The sequence below is a fragment of the Danio aesculapii genome, chromosome 4 (genome assembly GCF_903798145.1).
Source record: "Danio aesculapii chromosome 4, fDanAes4.1, whole genome shotgun sequence".
Classification (NCBI taxonomy): Eukaryota; Metazoa; Chordata; class Actinopteri; order Cypriniformes; family Danionidae; genus Danio; species Danio aesculapii.
In genome coordinates this window covers 9,995,915-10,022,727 of record NC_079438.1, presented here as the reverse complement: position 1 = coordinate 10,022,727, position 26,813 = coordinate 9,995,915, and the positions used below count along the sequence as shown (strand labels likewise).

General features: G+C 44.6%; 1 protein-coding gene across 1 annotated transcript in view; it reads right to left on the bottom strand.

Annotated features, from left to right (window-relative positions):
* Positions 1 to 5,329: 5,329 nt before the first annotated feature.
* Positions 5,330 to 26,813, bottom strand: part of LOC130222130 (gastrula zinc finger protein XlCGF8.2DB-like) — a 237,408-nt gene continuing 215,924 nt past the window's right edge. Inside the window, exon 3 of the mRNA XM_056454760.1 lies at positions 5,330 to 6,457. Within this exon, the coding sequence (XP_056310735.1) occupies positions 5,403 to 6,457 (1,055 nt within the window). The 3' untranslated portion in view covers positions 5,330 to 5,402. The remainder of the gene's footprint in view (positions 6,458 to 26,813) is intronic.

Genomic DNA, 26,813 nt, shown 5'->3' with positions numbered 1-26,813 from the left:
TAATGCTCCGGAGAGATTTCGTGCATGCAGGGCTGTGGTGGGTTGAGGATAGGGGGTGTGGTGGCAGCGAGCGGTTCTGCTGTCCTGAGGGGGCGGAGTTGGTGAAGAGATGGATTCATAGAGTTTTAGTAGTTTCATTTTATTGCGTTTATGATGGTCTGGCGAAGTTCGTTCACTGTCATCTTGTTGAAATTGAGGGATGATGATAAAAAAAACGTATAAAGAATAAAGAAAAAAGCGTATAAAGAAACTAGAAAAGGTGGGTAGCATTTTTGAGTGATGGGGATGGGGATTGTATGCAACATTGAGTCCTTGCTGAAGAAGAGAGGATAGGCTTTCGGCCTCTTATTGGAGCCTCTGTATCGAGTCGGCTTCTAGGCTGGGCCTGGTGTTGTTGAACTGGAGCTGGTGTTTCTAGGAGAGCAGAGATTTTGTTCCTGTCCATGTTGCTGTTTGTTGATGTGAGTAGATTTGAAGCTGCTGTTCTGTCATTTCCACTGTTGTTGTTGGTGATTTGTTGTAGTCAGATGATGGTAGTAGAATTGTTGATGGGTTGTAGAGAGATGTTGATATCTAGAAGCTTGTGAAGGAGCTGGAGCAGTCCTGTCAAGAGCTTTCTTCTGAAAACGAAGATAAGGTAATTATTTTTTTGCTAGGCTTCTTATAGTGAGTTTGGATTAATCTGATTGGCAAACTAATGATTGCAGATGAGAAACCAGCTGCGGTCAATCATATCACGTGCTCCTCTCGAAATTAGTTCGTGAAACTTAACTAAATGTAGGCTGCCAATCAGACTTTATTGTTGATATCAAGAATTCAATTGTTAATTTCATCAACTAAATTGCTACTAGTAAAAATTGGTTTGTCCTCCACACACTTCTCCTCCACTGTTACATTCTCTCTTCCCTCAAACATACACGGTTCTCACTTCTTGATGTAAATAGTGCAGCAGAAACACTCTGCTCCACTTTAACATCCTGCCTAAGTGAGATCAGTCCTGTCTCCACCAGACCAATGCACCCTACTCACTGGCTGTAAGATGGTCTGATAATGGTTAGTGTCAGGGCATGTTCTGAGATAACATAGAACAGCACCCAGGGCAACAGAGAGAGCATGGCACAAATCAAAAGCCTCCACTGACCTCAGCAGGTACCAAACCCAGCTGGTATCATTAGCCTCCCAACTCCATTCGGCCAAAACCCATATTACCATAACAAAATTACCACCACTTCAGACATCCACAAACTATTCAGGACATTTTATACCCTGCTCTGTCCTCCTCCACCAACTCCTTATCAGCTGGCCTCTTTCTTTACAGAAAAAAAACACTCAAATTAGCAGTCTATTTCTCACCAAATCCAACCTAAATCTCCATTAAACAACACCCTCTGAAGAAAAATTCACTCTCTTCCTTCACACTGGCACATTGCCAAACACTTTTAAGCAGGTGTAATAGAGGCCAGCTAGTAAAGTGCTGTGCAGGTAAACCTCACTTCTCTGACCTCTAAAGGTGCTCTGGTGACAGACGCTAGGGGCCATGGTCTTTAGCCTCTTTGTTAGAGCAACTGCCATGCGGAAGGTAGCCGGTTTGATCCCAGTTCGGAGCGGGTTGGGTGGTATAGGGCCAGCTGGGTTACACAGGCCTGGGTAACCTCACTGTTAAAAAAACATCACTCAACACCTCATTGGATGAAAAATACAAACCTGTCTCTCTCCTGATTTTTGCCAAAACACTACAAAGGGCTATTTTCAACTAAATTTCCAAATGTTTAGTTCACATAAAACTGCCTGAAGGATATTGGCTTGGAAAAATCACCAACTGCTTATTCATCTGCTTAAATCAACTTCCCTGCAACTCTACACATTCAACAAAATTTCTCAATCCAGCTGGGATCATCAACCACTACCCCATGTAGTTTGGTAAGAAATCTTGAAGTCTGATTCTGGATGATCAGTTGTCCTTCAAAGAGGACATTGCTAATACAGCTCCATTGTGCAGATCTGCACTTTTCAACGTCAGAAAAATTTGACTCTTCTTAACAGATCATGCTGCACACAACTTTTAGTGCAAACTTGTAATTTCAATGCTGGACCCCAACAGTGCTCTTCTAGCTGGATTCCCATCCTGCACCCCTAATCCTCTACAGATGCTCCAGAACGCTGCAGCTCATCTGGTCTTCAATGAGTTCCATGTAACTCCTCTCTTTATCTCTCTGCATTGGTTACAGCTCGAGACTCGTATCAAGTTCAAATCTCTGGCACTGCACCCCCCTACCTCCACCTACTGCTGAAGGTCTACATCCCCTGCAGGAGCCTCCAGTCTGGGAGTGAGCACAGGCTATAAATCACTTTCCAAAACCTTTTCATTGACTGTTCCATGCTGGAGGAGGGTCTTCCCATTCCCAACTAAATGTAAATGTAAGATTCTCAGTCTCAATAATAATAATAAAAAAAAAAACAAATTAACATTAATCCATGCACAGCACAATTCATTTACAAAATCCAACACATAAATTCAAAAGACAATTTGTGAATTAACAAAAATTGGATTTGTGAATTTAAGAGTTGTGTGCTACTTCAAAAAAAGTCCAGAGACCTAAGGAGATCACTAAATTTGTCCCTCTGGGGCAGTGGTTTTCTTTGAATACTACATGTGTTTATTGCAACCAAGTTAATAAATGTTTTTTAACCCTTATAGCAGATGAATCCTTCTGCATGTGTCTGAAATGTATGATGTCTGGTGCTAAACAAAAGCTAGTGATATTTGCAATACATTGGTGTAAATGAAAAACTAGTATCAGAAACAGTATTTGTCTTGTAACATTTAATGTAAGATAGTAACGTACGTACAAGATATTTTAATACACATAAAATTACCAAGTAGTCTGTTAATGACTTACCCTGAGCATAATGGTACAGGGCGTGGGCCTGCCATCCATGGCAGCTGCTCATTGGAAGACACGGTCATAGAGATGGACCAAACCAGATCACTTAAAAACCTACTGCAACAGTAAAAAACTTTGCTTTTTGCATTAGCTCGCTGCTGCTCTCTGCCCTCTCTCGCCTTGCTCTTGGACACTGCACCGCCATGCAATCGGGCCGCAGAAAAAGAACTTTCCATGCAACCTATTAAAATTTGGGAACCGCTGAAACCGCAAAAAACTTCTGCAAACCGACTCTCAGCAGAGTCTTTCACCCCGGTATCCCAGGACAACTTCCACTCACAAGCGAGTGAATCCCAAGGACGTCACTGAAACGGAGTCACCAACCAATCAGGATCGCCGTGTTTTGTCGAGGCCAGTCGGCGAAGGAAACTCAAACAAATGTTGTCTTTTGCTGATCTGGTGCAAATTGATCTTAAGCAGTTAAAGATAAGCCAAATCTCTGCTTTTGTGATTCTAAGATCTAGAAATATAAGCTAAAATTAATTTGGGACAGTTGTCAAATCATTTTGCACAAACACCAGAATTGAGAACCACTGCTCTGAGGTACGCAAAATAACAAACTATCATACTCAACTTGAATTGCCTTCCTAAAGTTACTTCTCTACTTCAGTATATCCCTGTAAATATTTCCTTACAATATTTAAAACAGTTTGATAATTTAGTCAATTAATTTCTTTGGAACAATAAGCAGCCTAGGTTGCATAAGAGTACACAAGTGGAACAAGCCATCCTACTTCCCCTTTCCACCACTACAATGATTATCCATCCATTTATTTATTTCATTTTGTAAATGAGTTATTTTTGAGGCTGATCTCAAAAATCTAAGTTTTACTGACAGAATTTTTTGGTGCATGCTAGGACTGTCTCTATTATATGCAGATAACGTTGTCCTTTTGGCTTCATAGGACATGGACCTTCAGCATGCAGTGGGGCGGTTTGCTGCTGATTGTGACATGGCAGGAAAAGAAACAGCACCTCTAAGTCAGAAACCATGGTGCTTGACTGGAAAAAGTTGGCCATCTCAAGTTTGGAGGAGAGTCCTTACCCCAAATGGAGTTTAAGTATCTGTGTTTTATTTCATGAGGAATGGAATGTGAGATTAAAAGATGGATCAGTGCAGCGGCAGCAGTAATGCAGTTCATGTGATTGTCTGTTGTGGTGAAGGAGCTGAGACGAAAGGTTAGGTTCTCAATTTACCGCTCAATCTAGGTTCCTACTCTCACCTATGGTCATGACTCAAAGGACAAGATCTCAGATACAAGCGGACACATTTTGCAAAGTGTTATGACCCACTTGTTCATGTCGCACCATAAAAGAGAGATGAGCTTTCAAAATAGCCTAAATGCAAATTATTTATTTTAAAGTGTAACTCATAGAACAATCAATCAAAGCAACCAACAAATGTCTAGGGATAATAATGAAGATTAAGAACTTAGGATATAATCACAACAACACTTTAACTACATGATACAAGTAATGCAAAACAAAACCATAAGGTTAAAGAGTCAATGAGATGGCAGGTCTTGACATGAGGACTCCTGAGTAGCCACAGCGTCCTGGGGTAGCTAGCACAACAACTTTTATATACCCATTTATGAGTAATGCAGGCATCCATTCAAGGTTTACCACATACTCCAATCTGGAGTCTTGAGATCATCACAGTGTATTAATATTGTAAAACCTAATACCTGTCGCTCTGCCTAAATCATAAAATATTCATCGAGTTTGTATTCTACTCAAAAATGTAAATGTAGTAAACTAGAAAGAATCTTGAACCTAAAAGTAAAGAAATTTAACTAATAAAACATGCAACACAGGACAATTGAATGAGCTTTCTAAACTGAGGCCCTGGTACATTACAAACTAACCATCCTGGAGCTCCGACCTTGTCTGATGTGCGGTGTGTTCTCCACTGTGAATCGCATGGTGCAGTTTCAATTTTGGAGCTGTAATAAAAGTCTTCTCACACTCAAGCACATATACTCTTTCACACCAGTGTGGATCTTCATGTGTTCATTAAGGTTTGCTGATCGGTTGAAACTCTCCCACACTGAGTTCATGTGAATGGTTTCTCTCCAGTGTGGATCTTCATGTGTTTATTAAGGTCTGATGAGCTGCTGAAACTCATCTCACACCGAAGCTGTGGTCACACTAGAGTTTGAGCATGCAAAATTCTGTTGTACGGTGCTGCAAAAAGGGGAGGGATTAAACAAGATGATTAGATATTAAAAAAGTGAGCGATTGGTACATATTTTACATTTCTGTCCAAAGAGGTCATGTTTTGATCTACGATTGGTCTCATACAGTCAAATGATACAATTTCAGAGTTCACCTAGCTTGAACTTTGCAACGCAGTGAACTGCGAACCTGACGCACGACTTGTGTTTTTCAGTCTTGACGCATTTGCGTGCGTAGGAATGGAAGTCTATGAGGAGAAAAGTCCAGTGTGACCGCGGCTCAAGTGCAAGTGAATGGTTTCTCTCCAGTGTGGATTCTCATGTGTTGATTAAGGTGTGATGATTGGCTGAAACTCTTCCCACACTGAGTGCATGTGAATGGTTTCTCTCCAGTGTGGATCCTCATGTGTCGATTAAGGTGTGATGAGGAGTTAAAACTCCTCCCACACTGAGTGCATGTGAATGGTTTCTCTCCAGTGTGGATCCTCATGTGTCGATTAAGGTGTGATGAGCAGTTAAAACTCCTCCCACACTGAGTGCATGTGAATGGTTTCTCTCCAGTGTGGATCCTCGTGTGGTGATTAAGGGATGATGATTTGCTAAAAGTCTTCCCACACTGAGTGCATTCGAATGGTTTCTCTCCAGTGTGGATCCTCATGTGTTTAATAAGGGATGATGATTGGCTGAAACTCTTCCCACACTGAGTGCATATGAATGGTTTCTCTCCAGTGTGGATCCTCATGTGGTGATTAAGGTGTGATGAGCAGCTGAAACTCTTCCCACACTGAGTGCATGTGAATGGTTTCTCTCCAGTGTGGATCCTCATGTGGTGATAACGGGATGATGAATGGCTGAAACTCTTCCCACACTGAGTGCATGTAAATGGTTTCTCTCCAGTGTGGATCCTCATGTGGTCATTAAGGGATGATGAATGGCTGAAACTCTTCCCACACTGAGTGCATGTGAATGGTTTCTCTCCAGTGTGGATCCTCATGTGCTCATTAAGGTGTGATGATTGGCTGAAACTCCTCCCACACTGAGTGCATGTGAATGGTTTCTCTCCAGTGTGGATTCTGATGTGTAGATTAAGGTGTGATGATTGGTTGTAACTCTTCCCACACTGAGTGCATGTGAATGGTTTCTCTCCAGTGTGGATCATCATGTGAATCTTAAGATTGCCTTTTCTTCCAAAACTCTTTCCACACTGAGTGCAAGTGCACGTGAAACGATTCTTGCCTCTCCTTTTCAAAATACCATCAGTCTGTGAATGAGTTTTTTCCTCAATTTTGACATGATGTTCCTCCTCTTTACTCCCCTCATTCTCTTCAATTAGGTCTGAAATTAAAAAAAAACATTAGTTTACATTAAGTCTTAAAAACTCTCATCAAAAGCTGAAAACTGAAAAGACACTGAAAACATTGGCTACACACTCTGTAATTTTGATGCACGTTAAATGTAAAAAATCAGATCATATTTTGTTTGGTCCATTTACGTGTACACATTTAAGCAGATTCAATTCAATTAATCTTAATTTACATTGTAAAGCACTAGATAAATAGTGTCACAGCCGCTTAACATAGAAGTTATAGTGAATATGAACAGTGTCAGTCCAGTTTTCAGAGTTTCTTACATAATGATAAGACACAGATTTGAAAGCTTTAAATGGCCTATTTTTATTTGTATATATTCATAATTATAACAAAATGTTTTTTCTAAATATTGTAAAGCAGACAGGGAATACTTGTTTATTCTTTGCCTGACTGGTAAACGCATCAGGAAAAAAAGTTCCGGGGTAACAGCTGAACAAACAGCTGAATATTTTCCTCGCAGACAAGAGACATATCTGTACAGCATCTGCATAAAGGTTGGAATGTGCACCTTTCCCATTGTGTGTTGTTGGGTCATTTTCATCCATTCCGGGGTTATTTTGAGGCTTAATTTGGCCAAAACTTTCTCTGTGTTTCAGCAAATGGACTGATATTTGGGAACATCTTATTTTGACATTTTCTGGGAAAATGCTTTAAAAAAAAACAAACAAAAAAACCAAACAATACACTGGGTAAATTTACTCTCTTTTCATTATATTCATGGCTGTTTTTCTCCATTGGCCTCTATTATAACAACATTTTTTTGATGGCAAAGCCATGACAGCATATAATCATGCATTTATGATTGTTGATGCTTTCTGTGACGACAATCAACATTGTTAATTTGGTCTCCACCCATGGGACAGCGAAAAGTAAACTGGCTGAGAGTATAAAGGAAGAGGAGGAGAGTTGAAGAGGGCAGCATTATGTGATGTGCGGAGGAAGTAAAAAAATTGATTGGAACAACGAACCCTCATTTGGGTGATGGTGGGTCATTGTAAGGTCCCGACGGCCGGTGGCGACGATGGTGACGCTCACCGGTGTAGTTGATTAGACCCAGGCCCCAGTCTGGCAAGCTATGCCCGATGGGAGACCGCCTTTCCAGGACGTCCCGCGCCTGGAGGTGCGCATCCAACGCCGATTGTCTCTGACCTGCCATCAGGTTTTCGGAGAAGGCGAGAAAAAGTGGACTTAGGTTTTGATGGCTTTGCGGTTGAAGGAACCAGGGGGTCAATGGCGAGGCTGGCTGCCTGCAAAAGTGCCCTGATCCTGGTCAGCGCCATTGGCCTTGGGGGCGTGGGGGTCCCGCCTCAACCAAGCGGTTCAGTCATTAAAAGCTTGCCCAGAGACAGTGCCCCGATCCCGGCCATCGCCGTAGGCCTTGGGGGCGTGGGGGTCCCACCTCAACCAAGCGGTTCAGTCATTAAAAGCTTGCCCAGAGACAGTGTCCCTGATCTTTGCCAGCGCGGTTGGTCTTGGGGGCGAGGCTGGTCGCTGGTGTCGACGCTCACCAGTGTAGTTGATTAGACCCAGGGCCCAGCCCGCCAAGCCATGCCCGACGGGACAATGCCTTTCAGGGACGTTTCCGGTGCGCTTCCGGTGCAAATTGTCTCTGACCTGCCATCAGATTTTCGGAGAAGGTGAGAAAAAGTGGACTTAGTTTTTGACGACTTCGTGGTTGAACGAAGCAGAGGGGTCAATGGCGAGGCTGGCTGCCCACAAAAGTGTGTCCGATCCCGGCCAGCACTGTTGGCCTTGGGGGGTGGGGGTCCCGCCTCAACCAAGCGGTTCAGAGATTAAAGGCTTGTCCAGAGACAGTGCCCCGATCTCGGCCAGCGCCGTTGGCCTTGGGGGCGTGGGGGTCCCGCCTCAACCAAACAGTTCAGTCATTAAAAGCTAGCCCAAAGACAGTGCCCAGATCCCGGCCAGCGGCGTTGGCCTTGCGGGGTGGGAGTCCCGCCTCAACCAAGCGGTTCAGACATTAAAGGTTTGCCAAGAGACAGTGCCCCAATCCCGGCCAGCGTCAATGGTCTTGGGGCGTGGGGTTCCCGCCTCAACCAAGCGGTCCAGACATTAAAGTTTTGCCCAGAGACAGTGCCCCGATCCCAGCCAGCGCTGTTGGCCTTGGGGGGCTGAACCTCCGACACTGGAGGAAGGCAAACACAGAACCCCCATATTGAATGCCCCTGGAACTACATGCCGCTGGTGCACCCCAGCCACCTCAACAAATTGAGCCCTGCCCCGGGTGGTGGAACTGGGAAAGGCTGGTGCAGCCGAGCTATCTCTGTACCACAGTACAAGGTGGTGGAGAGGGTGGTGCCTCACAGCCAGGGGGGTCACCAACGGTACGTCTGCCTAGCAAGTGCTACTGACTAAGTCAATGTTCCTGGCTTAAGTGTGGGGTGACCGGGCACTGCTGGAGAGCAGGTGTCAAACTGAAAGACCCTTTGGGCCCGTTGCTTGCCCCGGAGAAGGGCGTGGGTCCCCGGGGAGAGGGGGTGCCTGTCGTGGCCCTGGAGTTCAGGGGCTCCAGCCCCTCTAACGTGGGCGCTTGCCCCCCGGAAAGGGTGTGGGTCCTTGGGGAGAGGGGGTGGCAGTGGTGGCCCTGGAGGTCAGGGGCTCCAGCCCCTCTAACGTGGGCGCCTGCCCCCCGGAAAGGGTGTGGGTCCTCGGGGAGAGGGGGTGCCAATCGTGACCCCCCCAGGGAAGCATCAGCATTTGGGGTGATAGTGGGTTTTTCCAGCGAGCTTTTGAAACCAAAGTCCATTTGGGGAATGATGGGTCTTTGTAAGGGCCATGAGGAAGATGGGAGATCTCCAGAACGGCCGGTGGAGACTGGCGACGCTCATTGGTGTAGTTGATTAGACCCAGGCCCCATTCTGCCAAGCCATGCCCTCAAATGGCCCATCCGGTTTTGACCAAGAGCATGTCCGCCGCTCTGCCTGCCAGCCCGCCCGCCCGCCTGACCCCCTGTGCTTTGTCCCCCCCCTGCTGATTCTCAGTCCGCGGCCCCCTCGCCCTGGACAAGGGCTGGGGATGGTTGGTGGGCTCGGTAGAGTCTCTAGCGTGATGAGTTGAACCCAGGGGCCGCGTGGGGTATGGGCTGACGCGGGCTCCAGCCCCTGTGTGTGCGTGACCCAGTGCTGCCTCTCCCGCCCGTCTGCAAGCCCGTCTGCAAGCCCGCCCACCCCTTCGGGTTTATCCTTGTCGGCCCTCGACGGTCCCCGCCTGCTCCACCAGCCCCCTCCCCCTCTCCCCCGGAGGTGTGTGGGGGTGGGTGGTGGTGGCGGAGGGTGGCCGCTAGTAGTCTCCGGCGAGGTGAAACAAGCCGGGGTCAGTGGTGTCCGGGCTTACGGTCTGGCCCCCCCTTTTTTAAGGTTGCGGTTCATGATGCGGTGAGCCCCGAAAAAGTGCTTGTTCGATGGGTTTCTACGGCACCGCATTGAAGGTGGGAAAAAGCCGTGTATAAAGCCCCCGCGGCTGGCGCAGTTCAAGCTGCCCAAAACGGTGTGTGTTCGGCGGGGCTCATGCCATCCCTTTGTGGGGACAGAAAAAGAAACTAAAAAGCTATGCAAAAAGCCCTCGTGGCTGGCGCAGTTCAAGCTGCCCAAAATGGTGTGTGTTCGACGGGGCTCATGCCATCCCTTTGTGTGGGAAAAGAGAATCAAAAAGCAGCGAAAAAAAAAGTCCCCACTGCTGGCACAGTAAGGCTGCCTGAAACCGTGCATTGTTCCCGGGAGAAAAATCCACCAAAAGTCATAACAACTGCTTCCAAATATACGTTGGACCAAAGAGATCTCGTAGGTATAGGTCTTCCCCTTTAAGAGGGGGAGGGGTCACCAGCATCGCTGACGCTGAAGTGGACGCCTCGTCCGCCATCTTTTAAACCGCTCCACGCGACGTGTGGGTCTCTCTCCCTCCAGCCTTGGTCTTGAACGGTCACGCGCGAATGTGCACTCTGCTTCAACGTCTACAGCCGCCTCTCGCCGCACCTGTCCGTGGTCCACAAGGTGTCAAATGCGGACAAGAAGAAGCCTTTGCTGGTGCTCGCTGCTGGCCACCTGGACACCTGGAAGACTGCATGCCCCGTGCCCGGCTGTCGAAGGACGCCGGCCCGCCTAGACAGACACCTAAAGCTGCACGCCGAGCTCTCCGTCTCGGCCAGGAAAGAGGCCATGGGGCGAGCGAAGCGTCGGAAAGTGACTCGAGAGTTGCGGTGGTTGCTGTTCACTCAACCGACGGTACCTGTGGTGTCTCAGCTGGCGTTGTCCTCCGAAGAGGAACGGGAACCAGACGGCCCGGAAGCTGAGCGACCATGCACCGACCCTCGCTGCAGGCTCGCAATGGAGCGCATACAGGCCCAGCTCTCAGAGCTCCGCAAGCAGGTGGACAAGGTGAGGTCCACCCAGCTCGAATTCACCCGCCACTATAGACAGTTGAGGAGGGGGGAAGAGGGGAGGAAGAGCAGGCGGGCAAGGTCGTGTCCTGCACCGCCGGCACCCCCACCTGGCGAGGGGTGGCCCGTGGTCTCCGGGTGGCCTCAGGGCCTCTGGAAGCCTACGATCCAACAAAGTACCCGTACCCGGACCACGCCCGCGCCCTTGAGTTGAGTATGGTTATGGTACTCTTCTGTTGGGCTGCTGGGGGTATGTCATCAAGGCTGACTTTGACTTTCGCCCCCGTTCAGCAGACTTGCTTTTGGAAGAGTTTGAGGGTTTCCAATTGGGAAGCGAGCCCACCGGCCGTCTGCGGAACAACGTCGCCTCCAAACTGGCGAGGGTCAAGGCCTTCCTAGGCTACATGACGAAAGGCCACGTGGACCCAAAAACCTTGTCCTTCCTCAACCAGCCGGCGCGCATCCGAGCCTGGTCTGCCCTGCTAGGCCAAACGGGCATGGCCGAGCCCACGAGGCAGCACTACCTGAAGATTATCTCTCCGAAACCCTGCCGGCCTCTTGCCGCCTCTCCAGCACCACCCTGGTGCTGGTTCGCAGGGAGCTTCGAGCTCTCATTCACGGCATACGCCGCCGCGTCGTGGTACACGAGGTAAGAACCAAGCAGCCGAAAGAAGGCAGACTCATCTCCAAAGCCACCCTGCTACGCTGTCACCGAATGGCTGGAAGAAAAATACCTGCCTTTCTAGGTGAGTGTTCAGTCTGCCGGTCGGCGTTTCCACCACCAGTCAAACCGAGAGCTGTTGGCGCCCTGGAGCAGAAATCGTTTGACCGAGAGCTGCTGGCGCCCCGGAGCAAAGATTATCTTTTTGCCTTGGGACTCCAGCGGCTATCGCTAAGTTTAAACCATTGGTGGTGTAACAAGGTTTGTTGGAAAAGTCTAACCCCTTACTGCCTTCCGTCAGCCGGCCTCGAGTCCAGCCCAGACACCAGGCAGCAGTGGCGCCTCTATGGTTTTCTGACCGGCTACCTGACCTCCATCACAGGACATCGCTGTGGGGTCTTCCAGAACCTGATCATCCAGGAGGTTGAGGAGTCTGCCTATGTCATTAACGTGAGTGGAACTTTGCGGGTGGGGGCCACCAGTGGTAGGCGCTCACTCATCTTCTCTCGGTTTTTCCAGATCACCATGCACAAGACAAACAGAGCCTTCGGCGCGGCCCAGTTGTCTCTCAACAAGGAAGAATACAGCTGGTTCCAGAGGTTCTTGCAGCTGTGGGCTAGCCTGCCCGGGAGGAGCCAGGCCTCCTATTTTTTTTTTTACTTCCAGACCCAGTCCCTGTCGAACCCTAAACAAATATTTTCAATCTGCGTGGACCAGCATGGGGCTTCCTGGCAAGCCCACCTTCACTAACGTCCGAACTGCCATCGCGACGCACATGAGTATCTATGCCAGTGCCCCCCCTGTGACCCCCATGACTGCCAGCGGCTTTGACCCCAAAAAGTCTCTGTCTGTCTGTCTCTGACGCAGGCAAAGAATTCACATTCTTCCGAGGATCGCAGGAAGGTGGCGCAATTCATGTGCCACGACACCTCAACCTCAGATAAGTTCTACGCGCTTCACCTCGGCCCTCTCTAAGCACGTGAGTGCCACAGACTCTTCGAGAGGGCCTTGGTGAAGGAGGAGGAGGAGGAGGAGGCAGCGGGCAGAGAACGCTACTCAAGGAAGGGGCACAAAAGGACAGAGAGTCCCGGGTCACCCTTGGTAAATCAGTTCCTTTTTGGCATGGACCTCAACAGAGGGACGTGTGGTGTTAGCTAACTGGCCTTTTCTCTTTTTCAGGAGGTAACTAGCAGGAGGACGCTGCCATGGCAGCCTTCAAAGGGGAAACGACCCCTCGAAGCAACAGAAGACTCTGAATCTTCCTGAATAAATATTTAATATTAAAGGTCATATGGTGTTCAGTGTCTTCATCATTCCTCTCTCTGTGTGGTAAAAAATAGCTTTAATCGAGACAAATGATCCCTATCTCCTGTGTTAAAAGTGTCGCGTGGGACGGCCGCATCCAGGTTCAGCCTTGGCTAAGTCCCAATTGGGACAAATGATCCCTGTCTCCTGTGTTAAAAGTGTCGCGTGGGACGCCCACGTCCAGGTTCAGCCTTGGTTGAAAGCCCATCGGGACAAATGATCCCTTTATCAACACAAAGAGGTGCCAGACTGGACGAGACTGTCCAGGTCTGCGCCGGCGTTCAATGGCCATATGGCCCATGGTCCAACTCTGGGTATTTGCAGGTGTCTCCCGGGACGGCTCGGTCCTTTGGGCTGCATAAAGAGGTCGGAAGAGGGATGCCCAAAAGCGGGGGTTTACTTCTGTGAGGAAAGAGAAATTGACTAACTGTTGCAGTGCGGGGAAATGAGTAGAGAAACCGGGTAGAGACGAGCAGTGTAAACTTAACGACTGGTTGTGAGAAACAAAAAGCGAAAGTACGTATCGAAGCAACAGAGCAAAGACTGCTGTCTCGTACTGGAGTGCTCGTGACGTCTGTGAATGAGTGCATCACCAAAGACTTCAGTGCAGTGTGTTCTGAACAAAATCAACTTAGCGATTTATCTCGCTGGCATGGAGTCAGCTGCCGAAAGCCTTTATTCCGCAGTCGACAGTGTCGAAGTTGCCTGTTATGCACCCAAGGCTGCTACTCACCAGCTGGGTACATCGACGCCCTCAACCTTCAAATCAACACCTCCACGTTCGCCATTCCCCTCTCATTTACCCTTGACCCCTCCGCTCCGTCAGTAAGAAGCAAAAGTTTTTGTTCCCCTTCATAAGGAACTTCATCATGCGTCTGGAAACCAGACTATGGGAGTTCGTCAGACGACCTATCACTTCTGAAGATAAGAAAATGGGCCAATGAAATGCCAATTGAATTGGCGGAGCTTGGCTCCACAGCTGATCCTGATGAGCTAATCAATGCTTTATCAGTCTGCTGCTGGAGTCAGCTCACTAGAATTGTTGCTTCAGACCCAATCACGAGACTCAAGACACGCTATCTGCCAACCTGATTTCAAGTTTACTCACCAGTGCAGGGGAAGACTCGACAGTGCCGGACGATCTGGGATTTCCTGTCCCCTGAGCTGGTGTGCACAAAAGAGCAGTTTCCATTTTAAGAGGCAGATTTCCTAAGTGAGCCACACAGTCATTCAACACATCCTTTTCAAGACGCTATTCTGACTGTGCGTTTCTGGATGTGGTGGTTCCTATCTCCAGATGATGGGCACGGGTATCACATGACAGGTCTAGGGGTCCAGCATATTGATGCAGTGCCCGCGGACAGCTCATGCTCTCACTGTGAGGGCGTGGCTGTTGCACAGCTGAAATCGCAGCTTCAGCCACCCCCGTTGTTCCTCGTGAAAGCGTGAACCCCCCTACTCCTCCACAGCGAGCCCAATCCAAGCTTCGTATGGTTGTGCAGTTCATCATCCAGGATGCCCGCGCCTCCGCTTGATGACACCGGAGATCAAAGGTCCATCACGACATCGGAGGGTGAGCTGTTATTCTTAGATGACAGACCGGGCTCGCTTCCATCCTTCGGGGTGCAATGCACGGTTACGGTTCTCGAATCGGATATAATGGCTGTGCTTCCTGGGCTGTTTCGGCAGTGCGGCTGGAGATGGCTTGTCCCCCAGTCTCACTGCCGGACCAACTAGAGAGTGTAATGTGTGGGCTGATGTAAGATGAATCTTCCAGCCCCCCTACCCTTCTTCCCAGGGGCGCACAGCTAGCACACGCTGGCATAGAGGGTGTTTTTTTCTCCACCCGGTCCACATGTGCTTCTGCCTTCACCTCCCTTGATGGCGAGGCGGCCAGTGGGTACGAATCGATTTTCTCAGATGGTGGGTGTCACCACCTAGAGGGGTAAGCTGAGACCCCCATCTAAGGCGGGTGGGTTATCCGTTTCTCTCACAAGGTTATAATAGTTTTGGATTTTTCATTAGTTTTAGTTTCTATTTCGTTTTGACTTTTTGTTTTCAAATTCTGTTAGTTTTAATTAGTTTTAGAGGCAGATTTACTAGTTTTTATTAGTTTTAATTATTTGAAATGATTTAGTTTTAGTTTAGTTTTTATTAGTTTCAGTATTAGCTTTTGTTTTTTTTCTAAATAAGGATATTTGTTAGGTGCAAGTTTCGAAATCATTAGAATAAATATTGTATAATATAAACTCAGCCATGCATTTTTTGAAACATGTATTCAGAGAACACATGAACACTATCATCTACTACAACCATCTACCCATCCTTAAATTCAAATACAACAGCCCACAAGATAGCAGCCTTAGGTACAATATGTGTGCAAGGCTGCTTCTGAGAATAGACACACAGTAGTGATGGGCAGGGTTGGATTAAACAATGGGCCTTATGGGCAGAGGCCCGCACTTAAATTTTGCCTACTCTTCATCACGAGGAAGACAAGTAGGAATCATTAATAAGTGTGTGTATTATGGAGGACTCAGATTCCTAGAACTGGATTGGGAAGGTGTTATCCAAATCAAAATGTGCATTATAAGTTTGTAGAAGTTATACATTAAAAATACCCTTAAATATAAATTTTTAGTAGTGCTTCAGTGAACTTGAACAAATATATTAAAATCCATCAGTTTCCCCTAGTTGTATTAGTAGATATATTTTTTTCAAAATGTGCTTTAAACGCATTAAAAATAAGTTAAAAATAAATCATTGTAGACTAGAAATATATGTACTGTATATCATTTATTTTAAAAATGTGGGCAATACATTATATAGATTATTTTATTTACCAAAAATTATATTAATCTTATTTTTTTAATTCAACTATAGGGGTGCGGCTAAGTAGGGGGCCTACAAGATTAGATTAGATTCAACTTTATTGTCATTACACATGTACAAGTACAAGGCAACGAAATGCAGTTTAGGTCTAACCAGCAGTGCAATAGCAGCAAGTGCAGGATACAGGTATAAGTTATAAAGTGCAGTTATAGAAAAATTATGGTAATATTTACAGATGGATGTACTATGAACATTATATACAAGTTGTATTAGCTATGAACAGATTTACAATAAATGATTATATGTACAGGATACTATTAATAGCAGAAGTGTGCAGATAGATAAACATAATTACAAATGTCCATGTGCAGTGGGTATGTCCAGTCCAAATAAGTGAATCAGTGCAATGAATGTGCAAACTTTAATTGTGCAAATGTTAAATAGTGCAGTGATTGTGAGGAGTATAAATTAAAGGAGTGTGGGGGGTGTATTGGGGGGGGGGGCAAACGAGTCAGTGAGGGGCAGAGTTCAAAAGGAAGACAGCTCTGGGGAAAAAGCTGTTCCTCAGTCTGCTGGTTTTTGTCCGGGGGAGCCTGAAGCGCCTGCCGGAAGGCAGGAGAGAAAACAGTCTGTGAGCAGGGTGAGAGGTGTCCTTAAGAATACTGCGTGCTCGGCACAGACAGTGTTTCTTCTGGATGTCCTCTATGGCTGGCAGTGTAGTCCCTGTGATGCGTTGGGCAGTTTTCACCACCCGCTGCAGTGCTTTACGCTCCGCAACAGAGCAGCTTCCATACCAGACTGTGACGCAGTTGGTCAGGATGCTTTCTATTGTGCATCGGTGGAAGTTCACCAAGACGGCTGATGAAAGCTGGTTTTTCTTTAGTTGCCTCAAGAAGAATAGGTGCTGGTGAGCCTTCTTGACCAGGCTGGAGGTGTTGGTGGTCCAGGAAAGGTCCTTAGAGATGTGGGTCCCCAGGAACTTGAAGGATGAGACAGGCTCAACGGCCATCCCATTAATGTGGATGGGATCATGTGAGCCTGTTCGTCCCTTCCTGAAGTCCACAATGAGCTCCTTGGTCTTGCTGGTGTTAAGGAGCAGATTATTGTCAGTGCACCAAGTGGCCAGATGCTGTATCTCCTCCCTGTAGGCAGTCTCATCATTATTGCTGATTAGACCAATCACTGTGGTGTCATCTGCAAATTTGATGATGGTGTTGGATCTGTTCACAGGCCTACAGTCGATGGTAAAAAGGGAGTAGAGGAAGGGGCTCAGCACGCCGCCCTGTGGTACACCAGTGTTGAGTGTGACGGTGGGGGAGCAGATGTGGCCTGATCTAACATTCTGAGGTCTGTTAGTCAGAAAGTCCATAGTCAGTTGCAGAGAGATGCGTTGATATCCAGGTCTCCAAGTTTGATCATTAGCTTAGAGGGTATGACAGTGTTGAATGCTGAGCTGAAGTCAACAAACAGCATTCGTGCATAAGTGTTTTTATTGTCCAGGTGTGTGAGGACAGAGTGCAGTGCTATGGAGACGGCATCTTCTGTGCTCCTGTTGCCACGGTAGGCAAACTGATGTGGGTCCAGTGTGGATGGCAAAGAGTCTTTCAGATGTGCCAGGACCAACCGCTCGAAGCACTTCATGATGATGGGTGTGAGTGCTACAGGGCGGTAGTCATTCAGGCATGTTGGGCTGGAGTGTTTCGGCACTGGCACAATAGAAGTGGTTTTAAAGCATGTTGGCACAGTTGCTAGGTTAAGCGACAGGTTGAAAATGTCTGTGAATACCCCAGCGAGCTGTTCTGCACATGCTTTGAGGACGCGCCCAGGGATACCGTCTGGTCCAGCAGCCTTACGCACATTGATCCGACTCAGTGCGGTGTAGACTTCTGAGGAGGTTAGTGTGATAGGTGAGTGGTCGGTTGAGGTAGTATTCCTGGTGTAGGGTTCTGTATTGTCTCTTTCAAAGCAGGCATAAAAGTCATTTAGCTTGTTCAGGAAGGAGACATTTGTGACTGTGGGGGTGGACTGGCTGGGTTTGTAGTTGCTGATGGCCTGGATGCCCTGCCACATGCGCCGAGGATCAGAGTTGGAAAAGTGCTCCTCTAGCTTTAGCTTGTAGCAGTGATTGGCCTTTTTGATGCCCCTCTTCAGATTAGCCCTGGAAGTGCTGTAGGCCTGTGCATCCCCTGATCTGAAGGCAGTGTTGCGTGCCTTCAGCAGGAGGCGCACCTCCTTGTTCATCCATGGCTTTTGATTTGGGTATGTGGTGATCTGTTTCTGGGTTGTAACACTGTCTATGGTGGGGTTGATATATTCCAGAACAGAGGAAGTGTAACTGTCAATGTCTGTGTGAGAGCCACATGTGGTCTGGGAAGCAAACATACTCCAGTCCGTGTGTTCAAACCTGTCCTGGAGTGTGGAGTCCACCGCCGCTGGCCACACTTTGATGGTCCTTACTGATGGCTTCACACGGTTGACGATGGGTGAGTACTTGGGGGTGAGAAACAAAGAAAGGTGATCTGATTGACCCAAGTGGGGGAGGGGGGGTTACAGCATATGCTTCAGCCATGTTTGTGTAAACTTGGTCTAAAGTTTTGTTTCCCCTTGTGTGGCAGAAAATGTTTTGATGGAATTTGGGGAGCACTGTCTTTAAGTTTGAGTGATTAAAATCCCCCGCAACAATAAAAGCAGCCTCCGGGTGAGCCGTCTGTTGTTTGCTGATGGCTGCGTGAAGTTCATTCATAGCGAGCTTGGCATCAGCGTCGGGAGGGATATAAGCGGCAGTTATTATGGTGGAGGTGAACTCCCATGGCAGATAAAACGGTCTACATTTAACCATTAGAAATTCCAGGTTGACAGAGCAATGTCTCCCAACGACGACAGAGTTTGTGCACCAAGCTTTGTTAATATAAATGCATAATTCTCCGCCTCTGGTCTTACCGGAGTCATCCGCCGTTCTGTCTGCTCGGAGTGTTTGATGCTCCGTTAGCGATATAGCGTTGTCTGGTATCCCGCTGTTTAGCCATGTTTCTGTGAAAATCATGACATTACAGTTCCATAATCTTTTGCTGTGGTTGATGCGCAGTCGAATCTCATCCATTTTGTTCATCAGTGACCGTACATTGGCGAGAAAGATGCTGGGTAAAGAGAGCCGGTGTGGTGTTAGCTTTAGCTTAGCTCTTAGCCCGCCACGCTTCCCCTGTCTTTGTTTACGTTCTCTGCGCCGCCTCCAAGCACTTCCGCCCGGCCGGGTAGGGCTCTCAGGCCCGGGTGTTCTGGCGATCTCAGGGATGAGTCGAAGATTGTTAATAAAACTGTCCGGAATGCACAATCCAATATCCAAGATGTTCTGTCGGGTGTACGATGTAAAGGCACTGCTGTTCTGCACGAACAGACCCGAAATGAGCAGGAATAATACTGCAAAATTGCAGAAACTGGAGAGACACTGAGCCTCGCGAACCGAACTGTGCCGCCATCTTGTCTCGAATGCCATCTTGTACAAGACATTGTGCCCAGGGGCCTCTGAATTATTAATCCGGGCCTGGTGATGGGAAGTTCAGATTTTTAAAGCGGATGTTAGGACTCAACATTATGTAGTCAGCAATAGAAACTTCAGTCAGTTAAAAAAAATCACCATGATCTGAAAAATGTCTTACAGTAAAGTTTTGCAACCCAACTAAAGCATGATTCACTTATTTAAATTGCATTACGATTGTTTGTTATGAAATAAACTTACATTTTTCACCAGATCCCCTAATTTAAGCCCTCGGTTCACCTGTGCTGCAGTTGTTCACGTTTAGTTCAGTAACGGCAAGCAGTCAAATACTGTTTGTGTTCGGTTCACTCGCATGCACAGTATTATCGGTTCACCGCTTCTCAATGTAACATTACTGTTCTAATAACTGAATGAGAGTATATATTGGATTATTTAGAGTCAGAGGGGGGTATTAGGCTTGTTAAAAAGTAAGTAGTTTGTGGATAAGTGCTTACTGGAGATGCGAATTGTTTCAAATGATTCAGTTCGATTTGGTGAACTAGTTCAACGGGTTCACTTAGAAGATCCAGTTAAAATGATTCGTTCGCGATTGTGATACAGAAATAAAACTCATTATTAGGCACAAACGTGTTAAAGTAATAATTAAAGTGTCTGTATTTAATACTGTCACCGTGCTGCTGTCATGTCCACTCGTTGTTTTTGTCGTGGGAGCAACAGCGAGGATGACTGGAGGAGAACCAGCTCAATCTGGCCAATGGCAGCGGGACTACAGACTCTGAGGTGCCGTAGGGGTCAAACACCTGCAGCGCAAATTAGATTTACTTCTAAACGGCTTACAGTAAGATTCACAAATTACAAAAATGAAGGAGGTTTTTGCTATAATTTAGTTAGTTTCAGTTAGTTTTGTATGTACACAATACATTTTCAGTTAGTTCTATTTTTTTTTTAAACTCTAGTTTTTATTTTTATTTCAGGTAACGACAATTATTTTACATTTTAGTTTTCGTTTTCTCGTTCGTTTTCGTTAACTATAATAACCTTGGTCTCTCATGGCTAGAGCCCACAATGCTGCGGGCCATGCTGCAACGCTGCGGGCCTCCTCGCTGTGCTGCACGGGGGCGGTTCCTCCCCAGGCTTATGCATAAGCTTCGCACAGCAATCGACTATGCTCTCATGACCTCATCTCTTGGTGGGCTCAGAAAACTGCTCTCCCCATCAGACCCGTCCTCGCTGGCCATTCCTCACCGAGTGTGCTCTTCCCGCGGCTCCAAAATGCTCCGTCGTCACAGTCCATTCCACTGGCTAAGTGAACGCGCCTAGCTCCCGCAGGGAGTTGACGCTCTCGTCACAGGTTGCCATTAAGTCTAGTAATCGGACCGCAAAGCGAACCTGAGGTGGGCTGCTTGGAGAGGAGGAGAACCGTTCTTTCCTCGGTGGAGGCAGGGGCTCCCCTGTGAATGTTTGTAGCAATCTGAAAAGAGCGGCTTTTCCTCCCTCTGGGTTTGGAATCCCAATTGCTGCCAGCATGGGACGCACGGTCTTACAGGTCTCAGCTTTGGTGCATTTCGCCACAGCCTTGAGGGCGCCAGAGGATGAGCTTCTTTCTCACACCTCCAGCCATTCCGCGGGATCCTGTTAGGAAGGCAAAGAGTCAATCTCTTATTTTCACCTCTTCCTCGGGATGCTCCACCTCTTGGGGTGAGCACTCCTCATCCCGAAGCTGCCCCTCCGTGGGTACGTCAGCGATGGTTCTGGAGATGCTGCTCATTCGGGCTCTGTCAGCCTGGTAAGCGCTGCTCAGCTCATTATGGTAGCTCATGTGGGCAGTCAGACTCTGACAGGGCTGCTCTCTGTCCCCTCTGCTCTTTGACATTGACATCGAACCTCTTGCAACCGTATTAATGAACTCAGATAGCTTGCAAGAAATTTTCATAGAGGGACAACAACATAAGCTCCTGCTCTATGTGGATGATCTTCTTTTTCTGTCAAATCCAGATACATGTATTCCAAAAGCTCTTACAATAATTTTAGAGTTTGAAAATGTTTCTGGATAAAAAGTCAATCTAGCAAAGAGTCTCCTTTTTCCCATCAATGATAGAGCACAGCAAATGTCCTTCCAATCCTTTCCATTTTCAGTAAGTCCTGATAAATTTGTATATCTGGGTGTGAGTGTGACACGCAAATATAAGGATTTGTTCAATAATAATGTTAAAACGACATTAGACAAAGCCAAACGAGACATGACGCGGTGGTCAACCCTTCCTTTATCTTTGGCTGGAAAGATCAATTCCATTAAAATGACAAGACTACAATGATTTCTGTTTCTATTTCAGACCTTGCCTTTTTATTCCCAAGTCATTTTTCAAGGAGTTGGATAATTGTATTTCTACATTTCTCTGAGATAAGAAAATTCCTCGCATAAGAAAGGAATTCTTGGAAAGAAAGAAGGAAGAGTGTGGATTGGGATATGATGTTCATGTTATATAAAGTGAGTCAAAGAACTGCCTCCCCTTCCCTAAATTGTATAAAGCAAAACTGGGAAGACGAACTGGGACTAGAAATATTAGATACAGCCTGGCAATATGCCCTAGAACTGGTACACTCGTCTTCTGTATGTATTAGACATGGTCTTCTTCAGTTTAAGGTGCTTCATAGGCTTCACCTATCTAGGAGCAAGCTGACAAAAATGTATCCAGGGTCAAATGCATCTTGCCCCAGATGTGGTTTGGGGCCAGCAGATCTGAGTCATATGTTCTGGGGATGCCCTAGATTACATAAATTTTGGACTGATATTTTTAGATCATTTTCATTTACATGTAATAAAGATATGGATCCTAATCCTTTGACCTCAATTTTTGGTACAGTGCCAGAAGGCTCTACAAAAACGCTTTATGAGGTTTGGCAGCCTTTCCTATCCTACATTGAATGCTCAGGTTATTATATCCTGAGTAAGAGTTTATCCCTTATTTCCTATTCCTAATTTGTTTAATCTAATTTTATCTATTAAATTTTTTTTTCTTATTCCCCCTTTTTCTTAATGGGGTGTGAGTATGTCTGTAGCTATGTACCATGTTAATTTGTTTTTCAATATGTGTGTTGTGGAAAAATTTAAGACTTTTGAAAAATCAATAAAAATATTTGAATAATAAGAATGTAAGCAGTACTAAAAAATAGTGTTTAGAACGAGTAAAAATCTAGTTACAGTACATGTCGAAGGTCTGTGAATTTAAGCTAACTTTTTATTAAAAAAGGACAGGCCATTCTCGTACATGACTTTGTTCTTTGTGTGAATTCCAAAAATGTGAATTAAATTTATTTGCAAAACTGGAATATCGCACTAAAAAATATGCAAATAAATCAGCATTTCCATCCAATAAATCGAAGACTACAAAATCGTCACTTCCTGATTAACTGGCACCAAGTATCAACAGTAAAAACAGAATTTTCTGCAGTAGGAGAAGCTACATAAATCTTTTCTTTATTTAATAAATGGCCTCCACCTCAGAGGACAATGCCGACACACAATGAACACGTGGTGGCGTTTGAAGCCATGAGACACGGAGAACAGACGCTCTTGAGGTCATTAATAATATAACAACATTAACACTGAAACGGTTCAGATGTTTTAGAATGATCAAAACAACATTTCAGATGTTTTACAGTGTGCTCAGCCTGCTGGTTTGTCCATTCACACACATTTTCATCATCATATGATCTCCTACAACAAACCTTTTTTAAACACACATACTGGAATTTGTTCAGTAAAAGTGCTTGCATAGTTCACGTAAGTTTGTCTTCTCTAATCGAATAAAAAGTTTATCCTACTCAGTTATGTTTTTTATGCCTATATTTCAAAAGTTATGTACATCATGACATTTCCATCAACTGATTTTTTTAATGCTCATAGCCTATCTAAAATGCACATAAAAATAGGTGGCTGGAAACGTAAGGCTAAGCGAGAAATACTGCTTCGTCTTTAAAAAAAAAAGGGAGGAGTCCAACAGAAACTCAGAGTTTAGAGAATAAAACCTTCTCCTGACCAGATTAGGTTCACAGAGAAAGTTACCAAGTTACCTCTCTTTCAGAAACAGGCTTGACTTACCCTGTTTTCTTGAGTTTAACAAACCTGCTATTTTGAAACAGAAAACCCAGAGTTTCTCTCGTTTTAGGGTTAAAATACTCTACGATGTTGGCGGTGGCACAGTGGGTAGTGCTGTTGCCCCACAGCAAGAAGGTCGCTGATTTGAGCCTCGGCTGGGTCAATTGGTGTTTCTGTGTTTGCATGTTCTCCCCGCGCAAGCGTGGGTTTCCTCCGGGTGCTCCGGTTTTCCTCACAGTCCAAAGACATGCGGTATAAGTGAATTGGGTAAAGCTAAATTGTCTGTAGTGTATGAGTGTGAATGAGTGTGTATGGATGTTTCCCAGAGATGGGTTGCAGCTGGAAGGGCATCCGCTGCATAAAACATATGCTGGATAAGTTGGCGATTCATTCCGCTGTGGCGACCCCAGATTAATAAAGGGACTAAGCCGAAAAGAAAATGAATAAATAAATGAATGACTTTGCAACATCAAGCAGCATTAGGCATGGGCCAGTATAAGATTCTGACGGTATGATAACCTTGAATAAAAATATAACGGTTTCACTTTATTGTGATTACTGCTGTAAAATATTTTCTGTTAAATGTCTAGGTAAAAAACTAAAACTTTTCCCATTCGAACACAATATATATTCTTTTGAGAAACTTTGAAAGTATATTGGAGCAGTAAACATGTCAGGCTAAATCATTCAAATGAATCATTGACTTCTGCTGTCTTCATTTGTTTCATAAACACAGATTTCTTTACAATTTAAAACGGCATCTTTGGATATCTTTTCTGCTGGAGATACTGTTGTCCTGAAAAATGTAGAAATGTACAATAAAAAAAAATAAATAAAATAAAAACTTACATATACCGTAGGAACTGTACAGCAGAAAATGTTTGCGGTTTTAAAACCTTGAATTTTTTAAAACCGCGGTATACATTGAAAACTGTTATCGTCCCATGCCTAAGCAGCATTAAATTGTTTTTAGGATCTAAAAATTAATTCTTTTAAAAAAAGTCTCAAGCAAAAAGAGTCCAATGACGCCGCCTATTGGTACGTGAAGAATATGGTCAATACTGACGAACTTTACACTCAAAGCATGCTGTAATCCATTTCTTAAGCAGCAAAAGTCATTTTTAGACTAGTTTGTTGGCCAGTTGTAGTCAGTGCAATGCTAAATGTTATTGTTCCACTATAATTTGTTTGTTTTGTTTCACGTCATCCCACAACAACATCATTTAGTTTAGAATACTGAACAATGTTTTATAATTATTATTTAATTATTATTCCTATTGTCCATTACATTCAGCATATTTAAAATTGGGGGCATCCACGCTTTCTGACATACTTTAAACCAGGGTTTCTGCAGGTTTTACCAAGTTCAATTTAAGACTTTAAGACATTTTTAAGACCATTATGAATGAAATTTTAGACTCAAAGGTCTAAAGGCTAAAGAATCTATCAAATGGCCCAGATGAAAATATTTTTATTTGTCCTATCAAAAAAAATATTATAATTTAATACATTTAATATTACAATAATAAACGAATAATAATAAATTAAAATATTTAGATATTTCTAAGCAAAAGATCTTAAATAAAAAACAAGCAAGCTTTACTTGTATCCATACTTTTTTTTTCAACATAAACTTTCTTTAAAATAATAAAAAAATGAACAAATGTTTTAAAAGTTTTAAAAACTATAATAAACTAAATTATGCACAACAATCTGTCAAGGTCAATGTCCTCAGCAATAAATACTTCGAGCATGTTTAAACAAATGTTATTGTGAGGAAAATAATTTAACTATTATGATAAATAGAGTTAAAATGACCTTTTTGAAAAGTTGAAAGTTTTATTGAGATGGATTGTTGGTGATTGTGTGTGTTTTGGCCAGATTGGGTAGAAAAACATGAACAAAGGAAAATGAAGACTTGTTTAAAATAAGATTTAAGACCTACAACACAATATTTTAGTAAATTTAAGCCTTCAAGACCCTGCGTAAACCTTGTTTAAACACAATAGCCCTGGTAATTAGTTATTATAATAATGATGTACTTCTAACACAGATACTATTTGTGAGAACTAGAAACAACTACTAGAAACAAGTTTAAACTTATAAAGAAGTTGATGAAAAAAAGGGAATTGTGATCAATGTGACATATGCAAATGGAAAGTACTAAGCCAACACTATCACTGTAATAGCAGATATCTTCTATGAGAATACTGTAGGTCAAATATCATCAGCTCAGTTAAACTTTTTTAAAATTATTGTTTTATTTATTTTATATAGCGCCAGTGCTTAAGGACGCTTTACAAACAGTAGGAGAACAAGAAAAGCAATAACCTTAAGAAGGAAGATAAAATGGCAGACTAATAATACAAAAAAATGCCAAAAGACATGAGAACAAGTAACAAAAGAAACTCATTCCTGTCTTTAAAGCAGTGCTTATGTGCATTTGGGAGAACTAGGAAGCACACTCAGGGCTACAAGATGGATTTACTTTAGTATTCTTATTATGAAAATATATCTGAATGAGGATCAAATGACTGAGTTGGTCTTTGAGAATGAAAATCAACCTGTTTGTTCCTGCAGATCTTCATGTTTGACTGTGAATGTTTCTTCAATCTTCACATCTTCACTCTCCTCTTTAATAAACGCCATCTTTATAACAGTGTGGAGATCAGTCGCTTCAGCAGGAGTTTTTCTCTGCGTTTGGACACTTTATCCTGTTTAAAATGAACAAAACAATAAAAATGTCCTGTTTAAAATAAATAAAACAATGAGCAGAAATATGAGAGTAATTAACAAAAAGAAATCAGGTAAAAGTCTGAGCAAGAAACAATAGCCACAAATGACCTGATTAAAACTAGTACTCCATTTCTTATATATAGTGATGTATACTTTGAATGGAATGACATTATGCTATTTAATAAGTTAAAACTTCATTAAAACACTTATTACACACATTTCTGCTAACTTATTCAAACAATAGCCCTCATTACTGTGAGTAAAATAGTACTACGTTGTATAAAAGGTTAAATAATATCATCAACAGGTACATAATTTAGCATCAGATGAAAAACCTGAAACTTTAATCATCAATCTGTTTATATCTGTGTAAAAGTTTAAAACAAACCTTTCTCCAGTTGAATCACAGTGCAGGAGCGGCGCAGCCTTATGACGTCACATGCCAAGCCAAAATAAAAGTCTTTCTCTCTCTCTCTTTCTCTCTCTCTCACACACACACACACACACACACACACACACACACACACACACACACACAGAGATAAACAGTATTTGAAGTTGATCAAAACCTTTAATCTAAACATTTTAGAACAATTTTGAAAAACTTTTTTAATCCACTTTATGATGACTTGCCGGTCTAAAGCACATTACCATTAATATCCAAATCTCACCCTCGTAATTATGACATCTACTTTCCTATTTCTACAACTTCATAGGCTATATCTAGGGTTTTAGTGCAGTCTAGGTTGTACATAGGCACTCAGGCATTGTCCGCCACCTGTTGTTTCGATCCCCTGAG